Source organism: Aedes albopictus, chromosome 1 (assembly GCF_035046485.1).
Source record: "Aedes albopictus strain Foshan chromosome 1, AalbF5, whole genome shotgun sequence".
Lineage (NCBI taxonomy): Eukaryota > Metazoa > Arthropoda > Insecta > Diptera > Culicidae > Aedes > Aedes albopictus.
The window spans coordinates 241,528,195-241,541,584 of record NC_085136.1 but is presented as its reverse complement, the minus strand read 5'-3'; the positions used below and the strand labels follow the sequence as shown (position 1 = coordinate 241,541,584).

The following is a 13,390-nucleotide window of genomic DNA, read 5'->3' as shown; positions in this document are numbered from 1 at the left end:
AAACCCATGAACCGCCTTGAAACGCCACCTGAACCCCTCTGAAACCACTTGATATACTTCATGGGTCTTGTCATAGGTTCTATAAACTATCGGTCTGAATGTTTCATTTTCTTTTGAAAACAGAAGACGTCAAACTGCAGTTTAAGGAAAATAAATAAAATGATAACCTAACAACCTAAACGGAATGTCTGATTTAAGGTGTTCAGTGGATTTTTTTCATCTGTTTAGCATAATCGCACAAAAAATCAAACGAAAACAAAAACGACAGACTTCAATGTTCAAGAATTGACGATAAATACTCTAATATGTAGTACGATTATGATTGATGATTAATTCCATCGCACCAATTTCAAAATGCTACCTCTATATCTCGATATCATCCATAATACCTACAGTGATCATTCATCATCGTCTGTTGCTGGATTGTTCAAATACTTTGATTTTGAACCGGTCTAATGCGCAGCATATTGGGCACTTGGGAGTAGAGGGTCCATCGGCCTACTGTTGCTGCCTACCCTTCCGATCTGCGGAGTATTGTTGTTATGATTCAATACTTGAATTCATCCACGGTGTCGCTGGTACGGCCACGGCTGCTGAAGAGGGACTTTGATTTGCAAATTTCCTTCATATAAAAGTACCTCTTGTCGGGCAATGGAGGTCTAGTTCGGTTTAAAAATTCAATCATGGCAGTACAGCAGTGATCAGTGATTCACGGCGACAAGAAAACACAAACCAAGTAGGGACATATCGTAGAACACGAAGATATGGCAGGCAAGAATCAGAACTCCGCCGTCCACGTGCTGACGATCGCGGTAGTGGGGGCGTTAGTGTCAGTGACTCGGGCTAGTGACGTCTCAGACTTTCGGTTGTTCGACTTTGGCGACGAAGATACGGAGTTTTTCAGCAGTTCAGCGTACGAAAAAGCATTCAACGACCATGAATCGTACTTTCCGACGGATTTAAATCTCGGTGCGTTGGATTTGATTGCGGCCACGCCTCACTTTGCAAAACTACCGTCCTACGTTGATCCCAGTGAAGTGGAAGTGGCCCGTAGTAAGCGGAGGGCAGCTTCATCCAGTGAAGAAAACTCCGGCGAAGATGACGAAGTTGAGAAGGATAGTGGCTCAAGCGGAGGACCTGATGATTACGTCGATCGCTACGAACGTTTCGTTACTCGTCACTTCAAGGATCGAGACGAGCAGCGAGAGAAGGACGACGTGAAAGGAGATGGAGCCAACTACTCTTATCGCTTTGATTATTCTCCATCAGATGACTACGAAAGGATCAAGCAAGAATCCGAAGCACAAAGCCGTCAGTTAGCAAAGGACCCGAAAAACTGCAAGGCTTACGAACAGGATGGCATGTTATGTCACGTGTGTCGGGATCCTGGCACGGACACTACCTCTGAATCCTGCGCATACGCCACGGTTCCACATCACAAAAAGTTTGCCTACGTAAAGCAGAAGAACTACAACAGCAAGGATCATGACCAGGAACCGGACAATGGAGATGACTATGACGACAATGCTCGAGAAGCTGATGAAGAATCTGAAGATGGTGACGAAGAGGATCAAATCGAGACAACGACAAAGCCCGCTGCTCCAGTTAAGCAACGAACTCGAGTGGAGAACATATCGAATCTGCCTCAAAATCGGAAAGTCATACCGACGAAGAAGTCGGTAGTGCACGTGAAGCCGGGTCAAGGAGCGAACAATGGGGGAGGGTATCGCTACCAACCTGTGGACATGCGTTCCAACAAACAGAAGCCACAGCCTGTCGCACCTGCTCCAGGAATAGTCCATCCCACGTACTACGACTTCTATACGCATTTCTTCCCAACGTCGACCTCCGGTGGAGCATCCGGGCGGAGCCAGAAGATACAGCAACAGGAGCCAGCCGACAGCGAAGATGTGTACGTACTGAGCTACCAGGACAAAGATCAAGTGGCTAAGGTTCTGGCTGATTTCAAGTCACGCGATTGGTCCAACTGCAAGAAAGGTAAGAAATGTGGTATGGGGCTATCTGCCGTCTGAACGTGTTGTACGAGTTGCAGTTTCTCAAGTTTCCAGAATTCGCAAAAGTTGAACTTCGATGCCTTCTACAGCGTCAATCGTTGCATTATGTATCAGACTTTTATGTTGCCAGGAAAGCTTTAACTGCTTATTTAGCTTTAAAGAGGCAAGTCTGCTGCTGTTTGTACCATTCCATGTTCTGTCGGGATCCATACTGCAGCATCGAAGCCTAATTTGCGGTTTCTCCGTCAACATCTTTGTGCATTTCTCGCTGAACCAATCGGTTCGTCAACTTTGTTCTTGGCTGCTCCTCCAATTTCCCCGAACTGTCAGGTCCAAGGGCGTAGCCAGCTTTTCGGCCAGGGGGGGGGGGATGCGAGCACCCTTACACTGAAAACCACTATGCAGTAACAAGGAGTTCAAATACTTCATAATTAAAAAAAATATATAAGTGAAGTATGTAATATGGGTGATTAACAGGAATGGTTCAATGGAATAATCATATATGATTATAATCCTGAGGAATTCCTTAAGATATTGCTTCAGGAATTTCTTAACAAATGCCATCATAAATTTGAATTTATCCAGCAGTTTCTCCAGAAATTTCTTTAATATTTTTTCAGGTTATTTTATTGTAGATATTCCAGCAGAAATTACCTTCGGAAAACTTGCAGTATTAATTTCGTTGGGAATACCTTCAGGAATACCTTCAGAAATTTCTTCAATAATTCCTCCAAAAGTTTTATTACGAATTTCCCCAGTAATTCTTTACAAATATCATTCTTAATTCCACCATAAATCCGTTTGAGAAGCTCCAGAAAATACTTTAACAATTTCTCCGGGAATTCTTTCAAAAATTCCAATCAAACTAAGATTCCTTTCCTTGAGGAATATCCTAAGAAATTTTTGGAGAAATTTCTTCGAAAAATCATTTAATGAATTCCTTCGGAATTACCGGAAAAAAATCTTTGAAAATTTCTAAAGGAATTCCTTTGGAAATTCCTGGAGGAATATCTTTGTAAGTTGCTAGAGGAATGCATTTGGAAATTTTTAAAGGAATAAATTTTAAAAATAATTTCAGGAATTTATTTCGAAATTCCTTGAGGAATTCCACCGGAAATTCCTTGACAAATTCTTCAGAAAGTCCTTGACCAATTCCTTCATTTTTAAAGCTCCTTGAGAAATTCCATAAGATATTCCTTCGAGAGTTCTTCTACGATTTCCTTTAAAAGATTCTTCCTTGAGGAATTTCTTTGAAATAGATTTAGAATATTCCTTGAGGAACTCCTTCGGAGTTTTCGTGAAGAATTCTTCCGAAAATTCCTTGAGGAATTCTTGGAGGAATTCATCCGGAAATTTCTGTGAGAATTCTTTCCCAATCTCCTGAAGCAATTCTTTTGAAAATATTGAAAAAATTCCACTAAAAGTCTCATGAGATATTCCTTTTGAAATTCCATAAGGAATTTCTTTTAAAATCTTTCAAAACTTCCTTGAAAAAATATTTCGGAAATTCCTGAAGAAATGCTTTTTGTGATTTTTTTTATTTCCTAGAGGAACTCATTCGGAAATTCTTTGAAGAATTCCTTTAAAAATGCCTTGATAAGGAAAATTCGGAAATTGTTAAAGGAGTTCGTTTGGAATTTTTTTGACATATGTCTGAAATGTCTTATGGAATACTTCCGGAAATTTCGTGAGAAATTGTTTGATAAGTTCGTTGAGGATTTTTTTCGTTTTTTTATAAATCTTTACGAAATTCCTCAAGGAATTCCAGCGAAAGATCCTTGAGAAGTTTCTTCGGAAATTCCTCAAGAAATCCCTTCAAAAATGTATTGCGGAACTCCTACGAAAACTTGAGAAACTTCTTCAAACATTCCTTCAGAAACACGTTTGGGGATTATGTGAGAAAATCCTAAGGAATTTTTTTGAGGACAACCGTCAAAAATTTTTGGAGGAATTCATTCGGAAATTTTTGAAGGTATTTCAAGGCAAATCCATAAGAAATTTCTTTGGAAATTTGTAGAGGAATTCCTTCGGAAATTCAGGAGAAAATCCTTTGAAAATTCCAGGAGAAATTCCTTTGAAAATTCCTGGAGGAATTCCTACGGAAATTCCTGGACAAACTCCTCCGGAAACTCACGGACGAATTCTTCGGGAAAATCCTGGAGGAATTTCCTCGGAAATTCTTGGAAGAATTCCTTCGAGAATTCGTGGAAGATTTCCTTCGGGAATTCCTGGAGGATTTTTTTTCGGAAATTCCTGGAGTAATTCCTTCGGAAATACCTGGAGAAATTCCTTCCTGAAATTTCTGGAGGAATTCCTTCGGAAATTCATGGAGGAATTCCTTCAGAAAATCCTTGAGCAATTCCTTCGCAAAAGTCCTGGAGGAATTCCTTCTGAAATTTATAGAGGAACTCCTTCGGAAATTCGTGAAGGAATTCCAGGAGGAATTCTTTCGGAAATTGCAGAAGGAATTTCTTTGAAAATTCCTGGAGGATCTCCTTCGGAAATTCCTCCGGAAATTTCTGAATACATCCGGAAATTCATGGAGGTATTTCTCAGGAAATTCCTGGCGGAGTTTCTTTGAAAATTCATGGAGGAATTTCTTCAGAAATTCGTGAATGAATTCTTTCGGAAAATTTCTGGAGCAATTCCTTCGGAAATTCATGGAGGAACTCCTTCGGAAAATTATTTAGAAATTCCTTCGCAAAATTCCTGGAGGAATTCATTCGGAAATTCATGGAGGAATTCCTTCGGACATTCATGGAGGAATTCCTTCAGAAATTCCAGGAGGACATCCTTTAAAAATTCCAAGAGGAATTCCTTTGAAAATTCCTAGAAGAATTTCTTCGGAAATTCTTGGAGGAATTCCTCCGGAAATTCCTCCAGGAATTTCTTCGGAAATTCGTAGAGGAATTCCGTCGGAAAATTTCTGGAGGAATTCCTTCGGAAAATCCTTCAGAAATTCCTTGGCAAAATTCCTGGAGGAATTTGTTCGGAATGGAGGAATTCCTTCGAAAGTTCATGGATTGATTTCTTCGGACATTCATGAAGGAATTTCTTCGGAAATTCCAGGAGGAAATCCTTTAAAAATTCCAAGAGGAATTCTCTTGTAAATTCCTGGAAGAATTCCTTTGGAAATTCCTGGAGGAATTCCTCCGGAAATTCCTAGAGTAATTCCTCCAGAAATTTGTGGAGGAATTTTTCCGAAATTTCCTGGAGGAACTTCTCTGGAAGTTCCTGGAGGATTTCCCTCCGAAATTCCTGGAGGAACTGCCACGGAAATTCCTGGAGGAATTCTCTCGGAAATACATCATTCGTAAAATCCTGAAAGAATTCCTTCGTAAAATTCCTGGTGGAATTACATCGGAAATTCATGGAGAAATTCCTTTGGAAATTTCCAAAGGAATTTCTCCAGGAATTCCCGACAGAATTTTTCCCGGAATTTCTGAAGGAATTCTTCCTGGAATTTCCAAAAAAAAAAAATCCTTCAGCAATTTCCAAAAGAGTTTCTCCAGGAATTTCCGAAGGAATTTCCAATGGAATTCCTCCGGGAATTTTTAAAGAAATTCCTCCAATAATTTCCGAAGGAATTCCTCCAAGAATTCCCGAAATAATTGCTCCACGAATTTCAGAAGGAATGCATCCAAGAGATTCCGGAGGGATTTCTCCAGGAATTTCCGAAGAAATTCCCCTAAGAATTTCCGAAAGAATTCCTGCACGAATTTCCAAAAGAATTCCTCCATGAATCTTCAAACGAATTCGTCCAGCAATTTCCGAAGGAATTCCTCCCGGAATTTCCGAAAGAATATCTCCAGGAATTTTTGAAGGGATTTCACCTGGAATTTGTAAAGGAATTCCTCCATGAATTTTCGAGGGAATTCCTCTTGGAATTTCCAAAAATAAAATCCAAAAAGAAAGAAATTTCTGAAGGAATTCCTCCAGGAATTTCCGAAAGAATACCTCCAGGAATTTTCGAAGGAATTCTCCCAGTAATTTCCGAAGAAATTATTCCAGCAATTTCCGAAGGAATTCCTCCTGGAATTTCCAAAGGAATTCGTCCAGTAATTTCCGAAGGAATTCCTCCAGAAATCATTAAAAGCAGTCCTCTAAGAAGTTTAGAATGATTTTTTTTTCCAGGAATGTCCTAAGGAATTCATCCAAGGATTTTCTCAGGAATTTCTCTATAAATTTCTGAAAGAATTCCTCCAGAAATTTGCGGAGGTATCCATCCAAGATTATTCGAGGGAACTCCCCAAGGAACTTCCGAAGGAATTCCTCCAGAAATTTCCGAACGAATTCCTTCAGAAATTTCCGAAGGAATTTTGGAAGGAATTCCTTCTGGAATTTTTTAAGGAATTCCTCCAGGATTTTTTGAAGGAATCGCTTCAGGAATTTCCTAAGCAATTCCTCCCGGAATTTCCGAAAGAATTCCTAAAGAAATTTCTTCTAGAATTTCCGAATGAATTCCTTCAGGAATCTCCAAAGGAATTTGTGCAGCAATTTCCGAAGGAATTCCTCCCGGAATTTCTGAAAGAATTCCTCCAGAAATTTCCGAAAGTATTCATCCAAGATTATTTGAAGGACCTCGCCAAGAAATTTTCGATGGAATTCCTCCAGTAATTTCCGAACGAAGTCCTTCAGGAATTTCTGATGGAATTTCTCCAGAAATTTCCGAAGGAATTCTTCCAGGATTTTGCAAAGGGATTCCTCCAAGAATTTTGGAAGGAATTCCTCCAGGAATTTCCAATGGAAATTGTTCAGCAATTTCCGATGGAATTCCTTTAGGAATTTCCGAAAGAATTTGTTCCGTCGGAGGAACAGCACAGGACCGGTAGCTCGATGGGAAGGAGGGGAACTCTAGCCTTCCGAAAGGCTGTGGCTTCCACTGGGGAGGAAAAGGCGGTTGTACACTTAACTACTAAAACTAGATATATTTCTCTTCGGTGTGTACAGGTCTGTGGTTGAATCGAAACTCTTTTCTTGTTTGCGCGCGCACTCTTCAAAGGATGGGTAGAAACTGTATGGGGGAAGGAAATTTCCTTGCATGCGCTGCGCTGTGGTGGTGGAATATTCCGTACATAGGCTATGTACGATGATTCGGGCGTCGTCAGTTGCTGGCACATAAGACATGTCGTTCAGGCGTGACGGTCGATCCTCGCACATGCTTGATCACGTCGTCGGTCGGTCGATGGAATGGGCAAACAAACGACGTGGTGTGTGTGAGGGTGATATGGTGACTGTTAGTGGGTTTGGAGCCGTAAATTACTCGCGGCGACTCGAGGTTAGTTGTATGGGAAAAGGGATATGGTCAAAATCTAAAAGCTACTTCGCGTTGGGAGCGAACAGAATTCCTCCAGGAATTCCTAAAGGAATTTCTCCTGGAATTTCCGAATGAATTTCTCCGGGAATCTCCAAAGGAATTTGTCCAGCAATTTCCGAAGGAATTCCTCCCGAAAGTTCTGAAAGAATTCCTCCAGAGTTTTTGTGAAGGAATCCCTAATGGAATTTCCGAAGGAATTTCCCCCGGAATTTCCGAAGGGATTCCTCCCGGAATTTCCGAAAGAATTCCTTCAGGATTTTCCTAAGGAATTCTGCTAGGAATTTCCGACGGTATTCCTCCAGGAATTTCAAAAAAAAAATCGAAAAAGAATTTCTGAAGGAATTCCTCCAGGAATTTCCAAAAGAATTGATCCAGCGATTTCCGAAGGAATTCCTCCAGTAATTGCCGAAGAAATTATTGCAGGAATTTCCGAAGGAATTCCTCCTGGAATTTCCAATGAAATTCGTCCAGAAATTTCCGAAGGAATTCCTCCCGAAATTTCTGAAAGAATTCCTCCAGGAATTTCCGAAGGAATTCCTGCAAGAATTCCCAAAAAAAAATCCAAAAAGTATTTCCGAAAAAATCCTCCACTTTCCGAAGGAATTCCTCCAGGACTTTCCGAAGGAATTCCTCCAGGGATTTTCAATGACATTCGTCCAGCAATTTCCGAAGGAATTCCTCCAGGAATTTCCAAAAGCTGGAAGTTTGGAATTATTTTGTCCAGGGATTTCGTAAGGAATTTACCTAAGGATTTCCTCACGATTTTCTCTATGGATTTCTGAAAGAATTCCTCCAGGAATCTCCGAAGATATTCGTCCAAGATTTTCCAAAGAACTGCCCAAGGAATTTCCGAAGGAATTCCTGCATACATAAAAAAAATACGAGGATGCAGGAGAATTTTATTTTTACTAGTCAAAAACAGCTCTGATCTTCTAAGTTTTTCGGTTAAGGTTAAAGGATTCGTCATTGATATCACCGTCATCATTGAAATTTGGAAAGCAGTTTTCTCTTTCAAGGCATCAATGTTTACAATGAAAATGTATTCACTGTATTCCATTCTCCATCTGGATTCCAGTGAATACATTTTCATAACGAACATTTGTGTTTTGAACGAGAAAACTGCTTTAGAAATTTCAATGATGACGGTGATATCAATGACGAATCCTTCAACCTCAAGGTAGAATATAGTTGCTCGGTCAGGGGGGGGACTCCCCCTGCTCCGCCCCCTGGCTACGCCCTTGGTTGGTTCTCTCAGCAGCTGATGCAGCTCGTGGTTCATTCGCCTTCTCCAACACCCGTCTTCCATCTGCACTCCGCCGTAGATGGTACGCTACACCTTCCGTTCGAAAACTCCAAGGGCGCGTTGGTCCTCTGCACGTAGAGTCCATGCTTCGTGCCCATAGAGGTCTAATCAGTGCACATTGGTCGGGCTCCATACAAAGGGGCGGCCAAAACTCTCAAAAAACGAAATTTGTATTTTTAAACTTTATTTCACCTTATAACAAAGTTAATGTTTTGTACTTTTATGATTCTTAATTAAAAGTACACTAGCTTTTGTATTTCAATGACATTTTCACTGCCAAAGTGGCCTAAGTCATAAAATTGAAAAATGAATTATTCGAAAAAAGTAAAATAATAATATTTTGAGAATTGAATATATGTTTTAAGTTATCCAGCATATGAAAGCTTGTTATTGGACTGTTTGAATGTACGTATGGTGCAAAATTAATATGTCACAAAACTTTTCAAATTTTCGTATATTGTACCTTAGAAAATTTAGTAATTTTTAAGTTAAAAAACGGTTCGTGTCGTCACGTGTCGCCGCAATTTCGAATAGTACATCTTAAACATCATGCTTAGAGCTGCCTAAAAACGTTTAAATATTTTGCAGAAATTTGCAGTTTTTCAAATTAGAGCTATTTAAAAAAGACATGTTTTTTCATATATTTTACGTTATTTTTCCATTTTTTACTGATATAAAATTTATCATTCCACATTTTTCACACGTTTTGAACAAACTTGATTGGGTTTGATCAAAAAATGATCATTTATTTAAATACGAATTGATTTTCTAACAAAAAACGCAAAAAATATGGGGTTTACTGATTTTCACCGTTTTTGAAATTATTGAAATTACGTAATTTTTGAATACCCCTTTTTAAACACTAAAAATACTATATAACGTATCTAGGCAACCTATAACTTCGATTAAACACATAAAAAGAGTTTTGGCCGAACTTTATCTTTTTCCGACCATTGTGCAGTGTTTTATATATAGTTAACTTCATGTGACGGCGAACTTTGTTCGATCGTAGAGTTCTGTGGAGTCCAAAGTATGCTCGATTTCCTGCCATCGGTCCGGTCCTGTCGTCGGTCACCAGTGAGCCCACGAATTCTTCAACCGCCTCGATTCCATCACCGTCGATAGAAATTCGCGGTGATTCCTCCCTGGAGCCCTTTGCCATCATGTACTTTGTCTTCGACACATTAATGACTAATCCGATTCGCTTGGCTTCACTGTTTAGTCGGATGTACGTTTCCGCCATCGTCTCAAATTTACGAGCAATAATATCAATATCATCGGCGAAACCAAGCAGCTGAACGGACTTCGTCCCACTCGTGTTTATCCCCGCTCTCCTAATTACACCCCCTAAGGCAATGTTGAACAGCAAGCACGAAAGACCATCACCTTGCCGTAATCCTCTGCGAGATCCGAAGGGACTCGAGAGTGTCCTTGATACTCGAACTACGCACATCACTCGAGCCATCGTCGCCTTGATCAACCGTGTCAGTTTATCCCGGAATCCGTATTCGGGCGTAATCTGCCATAGCTGTTCTCGATCGATTGTATCATACGCCGATTTGGAATCGATGAACAAGTGATGTGTGGGCACGTTGTATTCGCGGCATTTCTGCAACACCTGGCGCAACGTTCCAAGCTCTGTCGAATTCTTTGCTGCAGTGTTTCCGCCCTCGCTGCGTTCTCCTCCTCTAAAATTGCTCTGTATAGGGGTCATATCGACACCGAAAGTCCACAGATTACGTCGCGAATTAATGATCCATTTTCATATGTAAAAACGTATTCTTTACTCTCCGCCAACACATTTAAATCCTACATTCCCAAACAATAAAACACCTCCTCTCCTCTACCACACTTTCAAAGGCAACAAAAACGAACTAACCTGCTACACGTGCACCGACAAGGACGGCGTTAAACACGAGGAATGCATGTACCTTTCAGAATCCCGCCAAGTTTCATCGCAAGTTCATCCACCAACTACCACGGCACCACCACTGAAGAAATCTCCCCGGCGCAAGAAGGTGGTCCAGAAGGAAACACCCGAGAAGAAGCCGATATCGCCCAAGTTGCGTAAGGTACGACCGAAAACAACGACGTCGGACAAATCGGCAAAGTTGCGGCTGCAGGACGAAGAAGACGTCGACGGAAGCTCGAAGGGACTTGAACGGCAGACGGTGAAACGAACCGTTTCGATCAAGGCTCACGTGGACGGTGACGGGGTGGAGCCGATGGACGGCGAACGTGTTGTACGCTACGAACATCACGTGAGTCACCGGCTGTGAGCGGATGTTGTTGGGTCGTCGGGTATGGTTATTATCGTAGTTGTTAGCACATTGTTTATACTGATTGTAAAATAAACGAAATCGTCTTTCCTATTTTTCTACTGACTTAGGGTTTGGGTACTAGTAGTGGACCCCCTAAGCCATCGAAATTTACTTCTGCGGCTTTTTAGCTATGTTAAGGCAATGGATTGTTCCAAAGTCAATTTTTTTAACAAGTTTCACGTCCCCTCTTTATGTTAAGAGCGTCAAACATATAACATTAATAAATTATTCCAGTGAAATATGCATTTGAAAATACGCATCGATGTTGCCTATAATGGACACCACCGGGGTCCATTATAGGATTATTTACAAATATCTTGGCGCCTATAGTGGACCCCCCATTTGATTTCCATGTTAGCTGTCATGCCGCCGACGGTGCCTATAGTGGACCCTCCCTGAATGTGCGTATAGTGGACCCTTTTGAGTGTTTACATTCATTAAATAGTTAAAATAACCGATTTTTGCGGCCACCGGGTTATTTGTTTGCTAGGAACTGCTGTGTTGCAATGTAATTGATGTTCCTCCGGTGGAAGTTGCCTGGAAACAGTTGATTTGGGCATTTATATTTGAGTTTTTCTGAAGGGGGTCCACTATAGGCGCAGGGTCCACTACTAGCACACAACCCCTATTCTGGCAATGTAAAAAAAAAGTTGTTACATATCTGATCTGGAGGGGTAGGTATTTACCTGGATTGGCGCTGTCACATGTCTTGCCTTTTTCCAAACAGACGTGATGAGGAGCATATCGCCCAACACGATGAAAGCTGATTACAGGTCGCGAGTGTTGCCACAGCTCTGATAGATGATATGATTTCCTCTCAACGTTTGCACCGTTGATCCGACCCTGCGTTATTTCAGTACATCGGCGAGTATGCGGGTGCTCCCAATGATGTATGTAGGATCAGTGAGTTTCCAATCCTAAGTCGTGTGAGTCGCTGCCAATTGAATCTGGTTTGTATTTTTCATGCCAAAAACCTAACTTTCCGCAGGACCATGATGGCGCACAGTTGACCTTAGGGCCCTTATCTGGCCCTCGGACGTTGATCAACCGTCCCTCATATGGGCAACAGACGCTGGCTGTTGTAGACCTGTGCATCGCCGCCGACACTTTTTGGCTCACGCCGAACAAGGTATCAGCGGCGCGCCATACGCCGCTTAGGATTTGTCTAGAAGTTCCTTTAGAGATTTCCTCAGAAGCTTCTTTAAAGATTCATCCAGTATGATTTAGGGATGTCTCTAGGAGTTTCATCATGTTTTTTTTTCAGTAGATCTCCCAGGAAATCAGACAGGAGTTCCATCAAATATTCTTGCAGGAGAATTCAGGGATGCCTCCTCGAAATCTATCAGTGATTCATCCAGATCATGGTTTCCCAAACTGCGGGTCGCGACCCCTTAGGGGGGTCGCCAGCCTTCATCCAGGGGGTCGCGAGGGACAGAAATTCTTTTTACTGTAACAGATAAAAATGAGGGAATTTCTATGGGGGGTCGCAAAAATTACGTCTGCTGGCAAAAGAGGGTCGCGCGACCTGAAAGTTTGGGAACCTATGTCCTAGACTAATTCCTGAAGAAAATCCTTTGGAAGTTCCGTAGAAAGAATCCCTGAATTAATTCCTAGACTCATCTCTGAAGGACCTCTTATTGGAATCCCTTAAGAATCGTCTGGATCATAGGTTCCCAAACTTTCAGGTCGCACGACCCCTTTTTGCCAGCAGACGTAGTTTTTGCGACCCCCCCATAGAAATTCCCTCATTTTTATCTGTTACAGTAAAAAGAATTTCTGTCCCTCGCGACCCCCTGGATGAAGGCTGGCGACCCCCTGGGGGGTTGCGACCCACAGTTTGGGAAACCATGGTCTAGGAGTTCCTTCAGAGATTTCTCCAGGAGTTACTTTAGAGATCTCTTAACGATTTTTTTTTTCATAGATCGCTTCCGAACAGGGATGCCAGATGATTTTTTGAAAAATCTGTATCACACTTATAGAACAGAATATGGGTCAAAAATCTGTCCCATATAACAATAAAATAGGCGAATTTCGCGCCAACTCGATCAACGGTTGGCAGCACCCTCTCAGAATCGAACGAAACTTTGTGGGCAAAAACCATTTTTTGTTTTTCGAAATTTTTCAAGAGTAACATTTGAAAAGGGCCTATTTTTTCATAGATTTTTTTCAAATCGATGTAACTCAAAAATGACAAGACCTACAAAAAAGTGTTGTATGGCGGACTATCGTGAAATTTTATGAAGTTTTTTAGAAAAATATCTAAAAAATACAAAATTAATTCCTACACTGAAAAAAAAAAGGTTTTAAAAATTGAAATCGATATTACAAAAAACCCTATGTTTTTAAATCGATGATTTTTTTCTGGAGAAAGGTATTTCAATTACCTACATTTTCTCCAAACAATGTTGCTGTGACATATTTAAGGGAAAAAAGT

The 13,390-nt window shown here is 41.1% G+C and overlaps 1 protein-coding gene across 1 annotated transcript; it reads left to right on the top strand.

Annotated features, from left to right (window-relative positions):
- Positions 1-677: 677 nt before the first annotated feature.
- On the top strand, positions 678-11,581 carry LOC109425283 (uncharacterized). The gene is made up of 2 exons (XM_029860663.2): positions 678-1,998; positions 10,496-11,581. Exons 1-2 carry the CDS (start codon positions 765-767, stop codon positions 10,912-10,914), a joined length of 1,653 nt encoding a protein of 550 aa, XP_029716523.2. The 5' UTR covers positions 678-764; the 3' UTR covers positions 10,915-11,581.
- Positions 11,582-13,390: the final 1,809 nt, after the last annotated feature.